At 42.0% G+C, this 17,595-nt stretch overlaps 1 protein-coding gene across 6 annotated transcripts; it reads right to left on the bottom strand.

The window, feature by feature from the left end:
* Positions 1-1,429: 1,429 nt before the first annotated feature.
* Rbm3 (RNA binding motif protein 3) lies at positions 1,430-17,323 on the bottom strand. Of its 6 annotated transcripts, XR_011705743.1 has the most exons (10): positions 17,216-17,323; positions 16,546-16,665; positions 16,212-16,318; positions 15,458-15,563; positions 15,264-15,357; positions 14,679-14,764; positions 12,671-12,760; positions 8,174-8,269; positions 6,914-6,990; positions 1,430-5,517 (listed from the first exon to the last, which is right to left on the bottom strand). XR_011705743.1 is itself a non-coding variant. In XM_027952304.2 (7 exons), exons 2-6 carry the CDS (start codon positions 16,646-16,648, stop codon positions 14,704-14,706), a joined length of 471 nt encoding a protein of 156 aa, XP_027808105.1. In that variant the 5' UTR covers positions 16,649-16,665; positions 17,216-17,323; the 3' UTR covers positions 1,430-5,517; positions 14,679-14,703. The 6 variants fall into 6 exon arrangements, 3 of the variants coding, with proteins under 3 accessions (XP_027808105.1, XP_027808107.1, XP_027808104.1); XR_011705742.1 differs by lacking the exon at positions 6,914-6,990; XR_003585076.2 differs by lacking the exons at positions 6,914-6,990; positions 8,174-8,269.
* Between the last annotated feature and the right edge of the window lie 272 nt (positions 17,324-17,595).

Raw genomic sequence — 17,595 nt, forward strand, 5'->3', positions numbered from 1 at the left:
AAAATAGGATCTGGGGATGCAGCTCACGATTGCCCCCAAGTTCAATCCCAGGTACAAAAAAAAAAAAAAGAAAGAAAGCAAAGCAAAGCAAAGCAAAGCACTGGACCACACTGGTTGTCTGCTATTCTTGACACAGGTTGAAATGAAATCTGAAGTTGAACCCCAACTTCAGAAGACAAATTGGAACATAATTTGAGAGGAAGCCTAGGTGGCTTGGAGTGACAAGGGGTATACTGAGAATCAAATGAAATGGAGAAGCCATGAAGCTGAGTACAACTATAATGCAGACACCGAATCTTCATTTGTTTATCTCATCCCTGAAGTTTCTTCCTAAATGGGGCAAGAGGGGATTGGGGTGTGAGGTCATAACTTGAATTTCACCATTTCCTGATAGGAGAATGTCTGCCTCTCAAGCCAAAGTTCTCACAACCCCTAATGTCTTCGTGGTGGACAATGTTCCATGGCCTCAACCAGAAACAAGATTTCTCCAGTTGGGAAAAGCCTTAAGAGACCACTTGAGCATCCCCCAGAAAACAGAAATAGCAAGCCGGCCTTCCAGAAAGTATTTCTTCAGTTCAGCTCTTTCTGGGTGCCAGGCACTGGGGCAAAAGCAGTAACACTTATAAAATGGTTCCTGCTCTCACAGAGCTGCTATTCTATTTTAGCTATCAAGATAAAACAATAATTTGAGAAACCAATACTTACTATAAATACAACAGTTTCGTTAGTGTTACTGAGTTGGAGGGAGGGATGAGAAGTAAATTTGAGCTAGAACTAGAATGAAAGGAAATCATAGGAGCTGGGGATATAGTTCATTGGTAGAGTGCTTGCTGAACATGTACAAGGCCCTGGGTTCCATCCCCAGTGGAAAAAAAATGAAAAGAAAGGAGCCAGAATCACAGAGATCTACCAATGGTGAAATAAATAAGGTGGATAATGAGGCCCATCAGCAACTGATCAGAATAGAGAAATCACTTTATAGGAATAGGACTCACTTCAATTTGCCCACTGAGGGATTCACCCCCAGCCTAGGAACCTGGAAAAACTTGGGCCTTGGTTTTTAATCATAGTCACTGGGAATAGTAGCCTAAATGGGTACAGCCTTGGAGTCTACATTTTTTTCTACTAATACATTGAATTACATCTCCTGCTTTAAAATATATATATATAATTTGTTCTAATTAGTTATACATGACAGCAGAATGTGTTTCGATTCACTGTACACAAATGGAGCACAACTTTTAATTTCTCTGTTGTACATTGATAGAGTCCCACATTCTTGCAAACATACATGTACCTAGGGAAATGATGTCCCTCTCATTTTATCATCTTTCCCACCCTCCCCTTTGCTCAGTCCAAAGTTCCTTCATTCTTCCCTTGTCCCACCCCACCATGGATCAGCATCCACATATCAGAAAAACATTTGGACTTTGGTTTTTTGGGATTGGTTTATTTTGCTTAGCATGATATTCTCCAACTCCATCCATTTATCATGCCATGATTTTATTCTCTTTTAATGCTGAGTAATATTCCACTGTGTATATATACCAGTTTTTAAAAAATATTTTTAGTTGCACTTGGACACAATACTTTTATTTATTTTTATGTGGTGCTGAGGATTGAACCCAGCACCTTGCACGAGCTAGGGAAACACTCTATTGCTGAGCCACAACCCCAGCCCATACCACAGTTTCTTTATCCATTCTTCCATTGAAGGGCATCTAGGTTGGTTCCACAGTTCAGCCATTATGAATTGAGCTGCTATAAACATTAATGTGGCTGTGTCACTGTGCCCCCAACAATGGAGCATCTACGTACAATTTCAAGAATCAAAAAGAACACAACACACTAATACTGGGTGACTTTAACACACCTCTATCACCACTGGATAGATCTTCCAAACAAAAATTAAACAAAAATCTATAGAACTCAATAATATAATCAATAATTTAGACTTATCAGACATATAAAATATTTCATCCTTCAATGAGTGAATACGCTTTTCTCAGCAGCACATGAATCCTTTTGTAAAATAAACCCTGTTATGCCACAAAGCAAATCTTAGTGAATTAAAAAAAAAGAGATACTACTCTGCATTCTATCAGACCATAATAGAATGAAATTAGAAATCAATGATAAAATAAAAAATAGAAGGTACTCTAGCACCTGGATACTAAATAATATACTATCAGATGGGGAAGGATAGCAGAAGACATCAGCAAGGAGATAAAAATATTTTCTTAGAGATAAATGAGAACACACATACAATATATCAAAATCTCTAGGACACTAAAAAGGCAGTGCTAAGAGGAAAGTTCATGCATTGAGCTCATTCATTAAAAGAATAAAAAAATTTAAAAATCAGCAAATAAATGACCTAACATTACATCTCAAAGCCCTAGAAGAAGAAAAAAGAATAAAATCAACACCAAAAAGACAGGAAATAATTAAAATCAGGGCTGAAATCAATTAAATTGAAACAAATGAAAAAAAAAATGACCAAAAGCTTGTTCTTTGAAAAAATCAAATTGATAAACCCTTAGTCACCCTAACAAAAGGTGATGAAAAAGGAAATATCACGACAGACACTATTGAAATACAGAAGACAATTATAAACTATTTTGAAAATTTAAGCTCTAATAAAATAAAAAAAATCTTGAGGACAATGACAAATTTCTAGGGACATATGATATGCCCAAACTGAATCAGGAGGACATACATCTCATGCTTTATAACAGTTGGGCTTTTAAAAAAATGTTTTAGTTGTAGATGGACACAAGACCTTTATTTATTTATTTATTTTTATATGGTGCTGAGGATCCAACACAGTGCCTCACACATGCTAGATAAGCATTCTACCACTGAGCTACAACCCCAGCCCATTAAGCGTTTTTTTAAGTGTTAAGCCATCCTGGATTTTCCATGATTGTGATGACAGACTGCATTCATTGAACACTTACTACACTGTCATCTGAGGGCTTTACTGCCTATTGCCACTGACAGAAAATATTACACCAGTATTTGGACTCAGGCAGAAGTTGAACTTAAGTTCCTTATCCTGGACACCAGAAACCATCACCCCACCCCCACCCCACTCCTGGGTCCTAGCCAACAGTGTTGATAATAGTGCTCTCTCTCCTCTGTACATCCCAGATTTAAGACCCACATCAGGGCTGGGGTTGTGGCACAGTGGTAGAGTGTTTGCCTGGAGCATATGAGGCACTGGGTTCGATCCTCAGCACCACATAAAAAATAAAAAAGATATTGTGTCCATCTACAGCTAAAAATATACTCAAAAAAAAAAGACCCCCATCACTTTCCTTTCCCTCTCTCTCTTCTCACCTCTGAAGTCCAAAATTGCTTCCAGCTTCTATGAGAAGCCAATCTTAGGCCTTCTCTCTACCTGCATTTCTTTAGCACTCAATCAGTCTAGACTTCAGCCACATTGGCTGTCATATCCTTTGAAAACTGTACAAACTGTTTCTGATATCTGGAATGCTCTTTTTGAGGCACTTACTTCATCATATAGTAATGTTACTAATAACAAGTACTTTACATAACTAGAAAACATTTAGTCCTCAGTCCTATGAGATTAGTACTTTGATCATCCCATGTCACAGATGGTGAAATGAAGACAAATAGAGAGTGACCTGCCTGAAGTTACACTGCCAGTAAATTGGATTCACACCCATACCACCAGGCTCCAGAATCCTTCCTCTTAACCTATTAACACCAACTGCCAAGTGGCTCTGGGTAAGCTCTTCTAGTCTGGAGTCCTAATTAGTACTACTCATCCCACCCTCTTCATTGGATCCATCAACAAATCCTGTTGTTTCCTTCTTTAAAATATACCAGAATCTGACTTCTCCTTTCTACCTGCACTGCTGCCACTACCATTGCCATTGAGGTCCTAGACTGATGCAGTGGCTGACTCACTGCTGCTGCTCTTCCTGTCCCCTACCTAACCTCATAGCAGCCAGAGATTGTTTTAATCCAAGTCACCCATGGCCCTCCTCTGAATGGCACCCTGCCCTAAGAGACTCACATCTCTCAGAGAAAAGATAGTTCTCTCCACAAGGCCCTAGATTTCTCTAACCTCATGTCCTACCACTGGCCACCTTGATCACTCTGTACCTGCCCTAATGACATACTTGCTATTCACACATCAAGCAAGCTTCCACCTCAGGGACTTTGTATTGCCTGCTTTTCCTTCTGCCTGTAATTCTCCTAAGATGTCAAGGCAAGGCTGACACATTTGGCTGGTAAAATAGTCTTTGTTAGATTCCAAAGTTACTTACATAGAAAATGAAAGCAAGAATAATCAGAGCATTGGCGGTGCATGCCTATGATCCCAGAGGTTGAGGAAGGAGGATAACAAGTTCTAGTTCAGGTTCAGCAACTTAGAGAACCTGTCAATTTTGAAAAACTGGGGATGTAGCTCTGTGGTAAATTGCCCCTGGGTTCTATCATCAGTATAAAAACAAAATTGTCAGAGTTCAGTTCTAATCCCTTGTATCAGGCAACAGGGAAACTGTTCCATGGCTGACATGACACAAGCTGGCTACAGAGCCAGTTTCAAGGTGAAGCTATAGTTCTATATCCCTGAGTCAAGAGAAAGGTAGAAAGTATTTCCCCTAGAAGCTGGTAAGACCAGCACACTCTGGGAGACAGGGAGGCAAGTGAGAAATGGCCTGATAGCATCCCATCTTGAGCTTTCCATGCTGTGTTCCAAGGGTCACAGGAAGTTCTGCCAAGATGGATTGACTTACGTATGTGGCCTATGTAGTAGAGATGCAGAGCAGACAGCCTCCTTGCCTACTAAGTTCAAGTCTCTGGTTCCCAGTTGCCTTCCTTGGACAAATTGGCATGTGTCCTCACTCTAACTTAAACTGCTTATTTTTCTTAGGACTTGCCACTCCCTAATATTACATCATAAAGCAATTTCTAGTTTACTGTGTGTTAACTCTATGATGCCCGAGAAAAAATATGACATATCTGTTGCTGTGTCCCCAATAATGATATGGCACACACAAGAAATGCTAACATTTATCAACTCCATGCCAACCTCCAGATGTTTTTCTATGTGTTTCCCATGTCTCAATTCATTTAGTGGACTATCTTTATTATTCTGTTTTTAGAGGTAAGAAAACTGAGGTTTTTTTCAAGGAGTCTAGGGTTTTAGAGGAGGGAAGGTAGGACTCCTTTTTCTGGGGGGTGAGTGGTACTGGGGATTGAATTCAGGGGCACTCAGCCACTGAGTCACATCCCCAGCTCTATTTTGTATTTTATTTAGAGACAGGGTCTCACTGAGTTGCTTAGTTCCTTGCTTTTGCAGAGGCTGGCTTTGAACTTGCGATCCTCCTGCCTCAGCCTCCAGAGCCGCTGTTACTACAGGTGTGCACCACTGTGCCCGGCAAGGTAGGACTTCTGATGCTGGCCAAAGGGATGGTATTTCTGTCTGAGGAAGCCGGAGGAATAATGAGAGCTTGACTGGGGATGGGGTTCTAGGGCTGGTATCTGAAAAACATCAACTTAATAAATGTCAGATGGCAAGAAATAAAAGCTGGCATTTATCAAACAAGTTTTCTTTTATTTTTAATATTTTTTAGTTGTAGATGGACACACAGTATCTTTATTTCATTTTTATGTGGTGCTGAGGATCAAACCCAGTGACTCACGTGTGTTAGGTGAGCATTCTACCACTGAACCACAACGCCAACCCTCAAACAGGATTTCTTGAGGCTCTTCCAATAGAAATGCCTATAACTATGAAGAGGGCTCTGGGGAACAGAGCAGACCAGGAAAACACCTGACACCTCCCACACCAATTTGCAAGTTACACAAATCACACTCTTGATAGTTCAACCTTTCAATACAGAAAATTTCTAATTTATATACCAAAAGATAGTACTGGTTTCACGAACTTTCACATACTTGTTGTCATCCCACTCAACAACTATATTTATATAAATATTTATTTATTTATTTATTTATTTGCGGTGCCAAGAATTGAACCCAATGCCTCACACATGCTACCCAAGCACTGTAGCCTGCACTGTACCGCTAAGCCACAACGCCAGTCCCTTTTCTTGTGTACTGGGGATTGAAAACAGCCTCATACAAGCTAGGCAAGGAGTCTACCACTGGGCTACATCCCCAGCTCTTTTTAAATTTTGAGAGAGTCTTGCTAAGTTGCCAGGCTGAAGCACTTGTTCAAACTGCAAACTCCACAGTCACTTTAGAATCTTGGGGCCAGCTGTCTGTTAAAATACAGTCAACCAGGAAACATCAGATTATTTCAGATTAAACTTTTCTTTCACTTACCTGGTCATATGGGTAGAATGGATACCAATGAAGAAAAATATACTTGGGGCTGGAGTTGTGGCTCAGTGGTAGAGTACTTCCCTGGCACATGAGGCACTGGGTTTGATCCTCGGCACCACATAAAAATAAATAAATGTATTGTGTCCATCAACAACTAAAAAAAAGTACTTACTACATATTTGCTGTCAAAGTTAAAAAGAGACTGCAAATTCTCTGCTCTGCAAAGATGTACCTGAGTGGTAGAATGCTTGCCTAGCACATGTAAGGCACTGGGTTGAACACCTAGTGCACCAAAAATAAATAAAAGTAAAAAGGGCTGGGTGTGTAACTTTGTGGTAGAACACTTGGCCAGTGTGCACAAAGCCAAGGTTGAATCCCAAGTACTGAAAAAGGAAAGATCTCAAATAGCCAACTAATTTTACACCTCAAGAAACTAGAAAAACTAAAACACAAAGTTAGCAGAATTTGGAATTGCCCAAATTAGAGCAGAAATAAATGAGTTGAGAAAAATAAAAAGATCCATGAAATTAAGAGTTGTTTTTTTTTTTTCCCCCAAAAAAGATGAACAAAATACAAAAGCCTTACACACCTGTAATCCCAGCAGGATCACAAGTTCAAAGCCAGCCTCAGCAACCTCAGTAATGCCCTAAGCAACATAGCAAGATCCTGTCACAAAATAAAAACAAAAGGGTAAAACACCCCTGGGGTCAATCCCCAGTACAAAAAAAAAAATTTTAAATTTGAAAAAAAGCTTTGTTCCTATACACTAACAACAAATTATCTGGAAATTAAGAAAATAATTACAGGTTTGGGGTAAAACTCCTTTGCAAAGTGGGTATTCAGCATGTGCAAGGCCCTGAGTTCTAACCCCAACACCAAAACCAAAATGAAACAAAACAAACAAATAACACCTTTACAATAGCATTTTAAAAGAACTCTACCAGGGGCTGGGGCTGAGCCCAGCATGTATGAGGCACTGGGTTCGATTCTCAGTACCGCACATAAATAAATAAGGGTCTATCAACAACTAGGGAAAAAAAAATTAAAAGAACTCTACCAAGGAGTGAAATACTTGCACACAAAACTACATAATACTGATGAATTAAAGGAGACACAAATAAATGAAAAGACATTCCACATCCATGCATTAAAAAGATTTTATATTTTTCAAGCATCCATAAGCACCCAAAGCAGTCTGTATCAAAAACTCAATGGCAGGGGCTGGGGATGTGGCTCAAGTGGTAGCACGCTCGCATGGTATGCGTGCGGCCCGGGTTCGATCCTCAGCACCACATACAAACAAAGATGTTGTGTCCGCCGATAACTAAAAATAAAAGATATTTAAAAAATTAAAAAAAAAAAAAAAAAAAAAAAAAAAACTCAATGGCAGGGCTCGGGATGTGGCTCAAGCGGTAGCGCGCTCGCCTGGCATGCGTGCAGCCCGGGTTCGATCCTCAGCACCACATACAAACAAAGATGTTGTGTCCACTGAAAACTAAAAAATAAATATTAAAAAAAAATTCTCTCTCTCTCTCTCTCTTTAAAAAAAGAAAAAAAAAATGGGGGCTGGGGTTGTAGCTCAGTGGTAGAACTCTTGCCCTTCATGCATGAGGCACTGGGTTCGATCCTCAGCACTACATAAAAATAAATAAATAAAGGCATTGTGTCCATCTACAAAAAAAAAAAAAAAAAAACAACTCAATGGCAGCTGGGCATGATGGTACAGGCCTATAATCCCAGCAACTCTGGAGACTAAGGCAGGTCAAATGTTAAACTTGAGGCCAACCACAGGAAATTAGTGAAGACTGTCTCAAAATATAGGTGGGTGGCCTGGCATGATGGTACATACCTGTAGTCCCAGCAGCTTGGGAAACTGAGGCAGAAGGATCTCAAGTTCAAAGCCAGCCTCAGCAAAAATGAGACACTAAAGCAACTCAGTGAGACCCTGTCAACACAAAATCGGGGTGGGGATGTTGCTCAGTGGTTAACTGCTCCTGAGTTCAATCCCCAGACCAAAAAAAAAAAAAAAAAATTTAGCCAGGAGCTATGGTGCATGCCTCTAATCTCAGTGTTCAGGAGGTTGAGGTCACAAGTTCAAGGCCAGCCTCAGCAATTTAGCAAGACCCTAAAGCAACTTAGTGAGACCCTGTCTCAAAAATAAGAAAGGGCTGGGGATGTAGTACAGTGATAGAGCACTTGCACAGGATATGTGAGGCCTGGGTTTAATCTCCAATACTATAAAAGAAATGGACTGGGGATGTAGCTCAGTGGTAGAGTACTTGTTGGGCATGTGCGAAGCCCTGGGTTCAATTTGCAACACTGCCAAAAAAAAAAAAAAAAAAAAAATCAATGGTATTTTTACAGAAATGGTAAACAACCTGAAAATTCAAATGGATCCACTAACCTAAAATAGGCAAAGTGAACTTGAGAATGACCAAAGTTAGAGGTCTAGTAATCAAAACACATACGATAGCGGCATAAAAACAAAGACCACCCAGGTACAGTGGTGCAAGAAGTAATTCCAGACTTGGGAGGCTGAGGCAATAGTTTGAGGCCAGCCTTGGTAATCTGAAGACCCTGCCTCAAAATAAGGAATAAAAATAATATGGCTGGGTATGTAGTGCAGTGGGAGAGCACTTGCCTAGCACGTGTGTGAGTTACTGGGTTTGATCCTCAGCACCACATGAGTATAATAAAAGTATTGTGCCATTTACAAAAGTATTCAAAAAAAAAAAGAGAAAAAAGTGCACAGTTCACAAGTATTCTCAGACACACACAAACTCATGGATGGATGTGGTAATTAGCTTGATGGTAATCATATCAAATTCATGCATAAGAGTTTAAAAATGAAATCTTCTTTAGGCATGGTGGCACTCTAATCCCAGTACTCTGAAGACTCAGTTTGATGGTAGCCCCGGGCAATTTGGCAATATCTTCTCTCACAAGAGTTGGGAATGTAGCTCAGTGGTAGAACACTGGACTAGCATGAGCAAGGACCTGGATTCCATCCCCAATACTGCACCCCCCCAAAAAAAATAAGCTGCTGTGAATAATAGTAAAGAACCAACTTGCCAGACCCAGTAGCACATGCCTGTAATCCCAGCGGCTTGGGAGGCTGAGGCAGAAGGATGGAGAGTTCAAAGCCAGCCTCGGCAAAAGCAAGGTGCTAAGCAACTCAGTGAGACCCTGTCTCTAAAATACACAATAGAGCTGGAGATGTGGCATGGTGGTTGAGTGACCCTCAGTTCAATCCCCATTACAACCCCCTCCAAAAAAAAAAAAAAAAAAAAAACACCAACTTGTAGAACATTAAGTTTGAAATGTTTACTGTTCTTACAATGTGAATATTGACAGTTGCAATTTTAAAATGTTTCCATCTCTCTATTACTACCCAGGAAAAAGGGAGAGTTGTTGGGTTATTAGGTGAACATGATTTCTCAATTAAGCAGTTAAACCTCATAGGAGACAAACTAGAAAAAAAAAACACACACTACATGATCTTTAAAGTGGCAAATTCCTACTTTTTTTGTTGTTGTTGTTGTTACCAGAAATTAAACCCAGAGGTAATTAACCACTGAGCCACATCCCCAGCCCTTTTTAATTTCATATAGAGACAGCGTCTCACTGAGTTGCTGAGAATAGTTTTGAACTCTTGATCCTCCTGCCTCAGCCTCTGGAAACACCTGGCACAAATTTCTACTTTCATCAGGGGATAGACAAGTATTCTAGGCAATCAGACCCCATGAACTTCAAAAGATTTCATCACACCTTTGACTAACCCTTCTCCTATTCCACTTTCATCACCATGTGGTTTCTCAAGGTAGTACCTGCCTGCTTAAACTTATACTTCATAATGTAACAGACTCATATTCTTATTTTCCAGCTTCAGTATGAATAAAAGGACAAAAGTATTTAAAAACTGGGGGCTTTAGGGTGTATTGAAGTGGTAGTATTCTCTTGCTTAGCATTGGGTTCAATTTCCAACATCAAACAAAAAGAAAACCTCAACAGCTCACTAGAAATATTTATTCAGAATGTCCTAAGTTGTTTAACATAGAAGCCTTAACTTTGTGCATACACCATATATTAAGAACCATCTGGGGGCTGGGGATGTCGCTCAAGCAGTAGCGTGCTCACCTGGCATGCACAGGGCGCTGGGTTCGATCCTCAGCACCACATAAAAATAAAAGATGTTGTATCCAGCAAAAACTAAAAATATTTTTAAAATCCTCTCTTAAAAAAAAAATCTGTCATAAGATAACCACACACTAGTATTTCTTCAGTAAGACTCAAATATAGCTACTTTGGGGGCTATGGTTGTGGCTCAGCAGTAGAGCACTTGCCTTGCACATGTGAGGCACTGGGTTCAATCCTCAGCTCCCCATAAAAATAAATAAAAGGTATTGTGTTCAATTAAAAAAATATTTAAAAAATACCTACTTTGGGGAGGGGCTTACTGGGGATTAAACTCAGAGGCACTTAACCACTGAGCCACATCCCCAGCCCTTTTTTGTATTGGGACAGGGTCTCACTGAGTTACTTTGCAATTTTCAAATTTGGTGGCAAGAAAAAAATTGGGTGTTAATTACCTGAAGTTTTTCACAACTTATTTTACCGGAGCTGGGTGGAGTGACACACACGTATAATCTCAGTGGCTTAGAAGGCTGAGGCAGGTGTATCGCAAATTCAAAGGCAGCTCAGTGGTAAAGGCATACCTGCACTAAATCCCCAGTACCAAGCCTTTTTTTTTGAAAACAGTAGTTCAGGGCTTTTTTTTTTTTTGGGGGGGGGGGCAGGAATGGGTTTTTTTTTTGCCAGGTATAGAACTCAGGGGCACTTGACAACTGAGCCACATCCACAGCCCTATTTTGTATTTTATTTAGAGACAAGGTCTGAGTTGCTTAGTGCCTTGCTTTTGGTGAGGCTGGCTTTGGACTCATGTTCCTTCTGCCTCAGCCTGGTTGTTATCCCAGCATGTGCCACTACACCCGACTCAGATTTTTGTGCCCTGGTGGTTCTGTGTGTTAGCTGAGGAAAAAATGTAGCTGGGCCAGCAGTGGCAGGTATCTTGATAAGCAGGAATGAGTGGCAAAACACTTGTTACAAATGTTTATACATACCTTAACTATTCACCAAAACTTCTATAAACAGCTGTTTGTTTCCATAAAAATGTTTCCATATTACCTAATCCCAGAATGTGGACCAAAATATAGGGGCAATATCAGAGACCTAGTCTATTATAAACATTGTACATCTGACACAGTAACTAATTTGCGAAATGGGGACTAGTATTTTCATTTTGTGGATGTTGAAAGGGAAGCAGAGGAGAAATTAAGGTGCAAGGTAGGGTCTGAAAACAATGATTTCTATCAAAGTAGGGTGGGGAGACAGGGCTTTGAATTTGAAAGCCATTGTGATTATTCTGAATCTTCAAAAGATCTTAGAGGAAGGCAGTGTTTAAAACAGTGGTAGTCAGCAGTACAGTGCTCCTATGTTCAATTCCCAGTACCCCCCCCCAAAAAAAAGGTATTTATACCTATTATTTTTAGACTTTATGTGGTGCTTAAGATGGAACCCAGTGCCCCACATGTGCTAGGCAAGGGCTCTACCACTGAGCCACAACCCCAGTCCTGCACCAAGGTTTTTAAGAGGCAAGATCCAGGGACTGAAGTCTTTGCAAACCTTGAGAACCTTTGAGTGGGAATTTCTAGTTTCCGGGCGTGGGTTCTTGGCCAAATCAAAACAGGAGACTAAGAAGGGGCCTATAACATTAGCTATTTGAGGACAGGGGTGTCAGTGGTAGGGTACATGCTTGCCGAGTACAAAGACCTGGCTTCAATTCCAAAAACCAAAGAATGCGCATTCGCTATTTGAAGACAGGAGTGTCAGTGGTAGGGTACATGCTTGTCGTGTACAAAGACTTGGCTTCAATTCCAAAAACCAAGAGTGTGGTGCTTTGAACCTCAACTCTGGAATTTTATTAGGGACTGTGGCAATAGAAAACTGCTGTGGTCCTTGGGCCTCCCACAGCTGAATTACTGTAATAATCTCCTGATATTCAGAAAGAACAGGTTGACAGCTGTTAATTCTGATCTATGAGGCTATTTGTGGTCTTTTTAATCCCACAGAGGAAATCATTTTGTTGTAGGAATATTTTGACTGATTACAGGTTCCTACCTTGGGTGACAATGGGGAAAAGAGGGAAATTTTCCCTCCTGAGGTAGGGAACAAAGTTTTCTCCCACCCTGGCCTACAAGAAAGTTAAGGGTTGTCTTCCTATCTCTCCCATCACATTAGCTCCCCACAGATGTCCATCATAGAATGCCTCCTTAGACCAAGTACCCACCTGGTGGGGGGGTTAGCCATAATGCCCCTAACCTGGGCCTGGCTCAGTAGGTGAGACAGAAGTCTGAGAAGTTCCTGAGTCTCCATCCACCTGCCAAAGCAAATTCATGACCATTTGGGTAGGAGGAAAAGGGTCCTTGGGTCTATCCCTACTAGCTGGGAGACCCAGGAAGAAGGCCTCTAGGACTGCGACTAACACAAGTCTCTACATCCTATTAATGAAGGAAGGAAGCTTAGTTTAACTAATGCCCTGGAAAGCATAATCTCATGGTATCTGGCTCAATACTGGTTGAATATAAGCCATGGGTATAACCAATTTTTCTGTTCTAAACACAAACCAATGAAGGACTAGAACCCATGGGGCCTTAATACAGTTACTAGAATCACAACTAAAGGGAAGGGGAGAAGCAAGGAATTGAAGCCAGCTAGATACAAAATCAGACTAAGAAAGGCCACCACCACCTTACACCCAGACACAACACCAGACAGAATCCATGCAAAAGAGCTTCCACTGTTCTGTCTTTATAACCCTCCACAGAAAATGTAAAATGCCCACGAGGCAAAGGCACTAGTTAAATGACTCTCCAAAGATCAAATTACCTGGGGAGTAGAAAAGCCCACATTTTAATCATGGAATATGAATCCATTCAAAGCTCTCAGACAGTTTTCAAATCAGGTTTCTTTCACCATGATAAGTTCAATACACCTCCCATAACCCCCACCATTTCAGAGGAAAAACTGGCATCTTTAGAGTTCATGTCTTGAGATTAGATGTATACATCCTCAGAACAACATTGTGAGAAGGGTACCCACTCAGAAGTCAGAGTCAAACCTATGAAAATTCTGATTAAATTTTGGGACCAAGAATCCACCTAAGGAAACCTAATTCCTTTCAGAAGGGGTTTTAGCTGTTATTCACCACACCTCATGCCTTAATATATACCAAAACCAACTCCAAACTTGACTAAACTTTGCTATCTTCTACTCTTTTGGCAGTCTGTGCCCACCCGACCCTAAACCAAATTTTCTCCAAGACCCCTCCTCCTGACCTGCCTCCATTTTTTTAAATCTCCAAACTGGGTCGAGTAAGAAATAAACATTATCAATATCAATTTGTGTACAGGTTTCATATTTTTAATCAGTTCTGTGAAGAATATCCTAAACACTACAAGAGACACAACAGAATATTTTTTCTTCCAGCATTAAAAAAAATGACATTCACAAACATTTTAAAGAGGCTTGTCTGTATAATCAGGGTGGTGATCTTGAATTTTAAGAAAAATTTACATGTTCTTGACACAGATTGTTTATAGATACATTTAGAAATTGCTTTCTAGTCATGATAAACATTGTGTACAAGTTTTTAAAATGCCCCAACTTTAGCTTTTAAAAAAAAATTAGTCTGGTTAAACTTTTCCTTTTGCCAGAAGCAATGATCCTGAGAGCCCAAACTAAAAACTTGGTAAAAAGAAAAATACCTGGGGGCCTAACAAATGTACTATAATTTGTCTTTAAATGAGAAAAAATTTTTTACATGGAGCTTTTTAAAAGGTCTTTTAACAAGCTACCTTGGGAGCTCAATTGAAAAATAGAAGTTGATGTACTAAAACAGATGTTTCAGCGCAGCTCCAAAAATCTTTATAAATACAGCGATTTGGAAGGACGATCCTGGATCAGAAGTGTTATTCCTTGTGTATCTGAGAACAGTAAGAAGGAGTAGAATTGTGATGGCAGAAGAAAATGAGCTGACAATATTCTCACCTCTATTTCCTCCATCCCTGAAAGAGTAGGATTACAGGAAATCCCTTTTCAGACCCCGTGCAAGTAGACTAGCCCTGACATGCACCTGAGAAGCAAGGGATGTCAAAGAATGATGTTTAGTGGGCTGGTTTGGTGAAATATGTGAGGGCAGTAGAAATGCTGAGCAGTCTAGCCAAAAGAAAAGATAAGAAGAACACAACAGGGTCTGCTGGGCATAGGTCTGCTTAGTGCATATATTCAGGCCTCACCTACTTAACGTGTGCATGCCTCAACTCAGTTGTCATAATTGTCTCGATAATTTCCTCCTGAGTAGCGGTCATAGCCACCCTGGCTTCTGGGAAAAAACACATAATTGTTACACAGGAATGTATTCTACTCTGCAGATAATTTTCCAAAATCCACATTTTATAATATGCACCATAATGTAAACTTGTACAAAGAAGAATATGAAGCAACGAACATCATGTAGTAGGCAATTTGATGGCATTAACTTATACAGCACATAAAGTCACATTACATGTTAATGCAAGGGTTAAGCCATCAACATTTTTGTATTACCACTGACCATGTTACAATTATATGACCATACAATCAACATATCATACATAATCCAAGTTATGCATCATGGTTGTTTTTTTCCTAAATATTTTTTAAGTTATAGATAGAAGCAACATCTTTATTTTATTTATTTTTATATAGTGCTGAGGATCGAACCTAATGCACTCTACCGCTGAGCCACAATCTTAACCCTCATTCTTATTTTTATTACCCACGCTGCTGAACGCTTCAGGAGAGCAGCAGTCTCAGTGAATTCTTATCTTCTGGCTACCCACCTGCCACTATAGTCTCGGGACCGTCCGTATCCATATCCATATCCTCCAGGTCGACTGTCATACCGGCCACTCCCATAGCCCTGGTCCCCACCACCTAAGGCAGACAGAAAACATTTAAATGCCAATTGTTCAGACTTAAGTCACTAACATGTGGCTCTCCCCCTCACCTCATAATCAAACTCCACTGCACTTACCTCTAGAGTAGCTGCGACCACGCCCATGGGCCCCAAAGGCACCCCCTCTGGTGCCCCGGGCAGACTTGCCTGCATGGTCCACCCGGATCTGCCGACCATCCAGGGACTAGGTGTGGGAGGGAAGACACAAGGAGGATGGGTTGGCAGTCAGTCAGGGAAGTGGTGAGGGAAGAATGGGCATGGGCAGGTGGGCAAAAGAGCCCAGAAATTCCTGTTAGGCACCAGATTCTGGGTGCCATGTTCCAGAACAAGCTCCTCTGACCAGAATGGCTTCATCAGGAGCTACAGAAACCCACAAAATGACCTGAATCCACCGTGTTCCCCCTGCTACTACTTACATCTTGACTGAACTCAGGCTGAGTTCTCCTCCCCACTCCTCTAAGCTGCCCGACTATTAGGGCTAGACAGACACCTCTCTTGGTTTGAGGCTTCAGAGTCCATCCCAGAAGACTCACGAGGTCCTCTCCGGGCCAGGCCCACAGGTCTGCAGACTCTACTACCTAAGCCCAGGGCAGGTCAACCATCCACAGGTGGCTTCTCGGCCTCATGCAGGACCAGTCGTCGCCTCCCAGGCAGCCCGGCTCTGTCTGCCGCTGCCCTCCACCCCCTAGAACAGAAGGCAGTCACGCTCCTGTGAGTGGGCACTGCGGGGCTTCATAGCCGCGCTGCCCCTAGCAGACACAGAGGGAAAAATAGAAAGAATGGAGAAAGTGGCAGATGGGGACAGGGCCCCTCTGCAGGTAGGAGGCCTCACCTCTCCATTCATGGCTTTCATGGCATCTGAGGCATGTTCTGGATTGGTGAAGGTGATGAAGCCAAAACCCCGGGATCGCTGAGTCTCCCGGTCCTTGACAACAACCACTAAAAAAGGGAGAGGAAACAAAGATCAGTCAATACATGAAAGGGTTAAGTGGTAAGCACTGGCCTGAAAAAGGAGATAAAGAGAATGGATTCCCCCACCAATTCTCCATGTTCTCAATCCTAGAGAAACAAAGAAGAAGTGCTGACATTTCTCCTAAGTTTCCATGAAACACAAGGGTGCCAGAGATACTTTCAGCAACCCTTTGTGGATCCGGCCCATGTCTCACCCTCAGAAATAGGCCCAAAGCTGCTGAAGTGGTCTTCCAGCGCCTGCTCATCAGTATTGAAGTTGAGTCCTCCCACGAACAGCTTCCCTTCTTCAGAAGACATGGCAGTGAATTTGAGTCCTGCAGGGAGAGTTTGGGGTGGAAAAACCAGTGAAGGTGCTAGAAGTAAAAAACGTTGGAGAAGTGAGAAAAAAGAGTGAAAGGCAGAACAGACAAGAGGATGGCAAAAAGGCGGGAAATCTACAAGTACAGTTGAGCGCGGACATTTGGGGCCGCCAGAGCGCATGCCCATTACATGCTACGCCGCCACGCCCGTCATTTTGTGCTGCTGCGCAGGCCCAGTACATCCTTGCATTCCCTCCGCGCCCGCAGAACAAGATGGCGGCGGTCACGTGGAAAAACGGGGACAGCAAGTCGGCTGTCACGCAGCCGCTGCGGACACCTAAGCTGCCAGTCCCGCCCGGTATCCCTGGCATTGAAGACACAGAGAGCCAACCTCCCACCAACCAAGAGGTTGAACCTCAGAGCCTGGGACCCGCCTATCCCAGGAAAAAACAAGCCTACGTGTCAAGCAGCCGCTAATCTCCTCACTCGGGTCCTCCGGAGATGCCGGCATGGCTCACGTAAGTGAGGTGAGGAGCAGCCTCTCCTCAGGACCTACGCTACTTACCTGGAAATTGAAAAGTAAAAGCGCTGGAGAGACAGGAAGCTCTGAGGAGCAGGAAGAATAGGGAGGCTGCCGCGCGGGAAGACGCTTGATAAAGCAGACGTATATGGACACGTCACGGAACGCCCTTCCAGCGCGCTTTGGCGTGCGTGCTCATTGGCTGAGGCCAGCGTTGGGGGGTGGTGGAGAGGAAAGGACGGCAGAGCAAAGGGAACAGTCACCCCGCGCGCTTCCGCTAGTGAAGGGGACCTTTGTGTAGTTGGTATACCCTGATGTCAGCACCCCACCCCCACCAACTGAACAGTTTTCATTCCGTAAACGCTTGAAACTTCTCCCTCTCAATCCCTTTCCGTTTATGACGTCATCCTCACGACCCTGATGTC

This window comes from Marmota flaviventris, chromosome X (assembly GCF_047511675.1).
Source record: "Marmota flaviventris isolate mMarFla1 chromosome X, mMarFla1.hap1, whole genome shotgun sequence".
Classification (NCBI taxonomy): domain Eukaryota; kingdom Metazoa; phylum Chordata; class Mammalia; order Rodentia; family Sciuridae; genus Marmota; species Marmota flaviventris.

What these genes read in the sequence shown, in the direction of transcription:
- Rbm3 (XM_027952304.2), bottom strand. Translation starts at nt 16,648, where the DNA reads ATGTCTTCTGAAGAAGGGAAGCTGTTCGTGGGAGGACTCAACTTCAAT. An exon ending in TGGTCGCAGCTACTCTAGAG is followed by an intron (nt 15,358 to 15,457) that starts GTAAGTGCAGTG and finishes TGTCTGCCTTAG; the next exon opens with GTGGTGGGGACCAGGGCTAT. An exon ending in TCCCGAGACTATAGTGGCAG is followed by an intron (nt 14,765 to 15,263) that starts GTGGGTAGCCAG and finishes GTTTTTTCCCAG; the next exon opens with AAGCCAGGGTGGCTATGACC.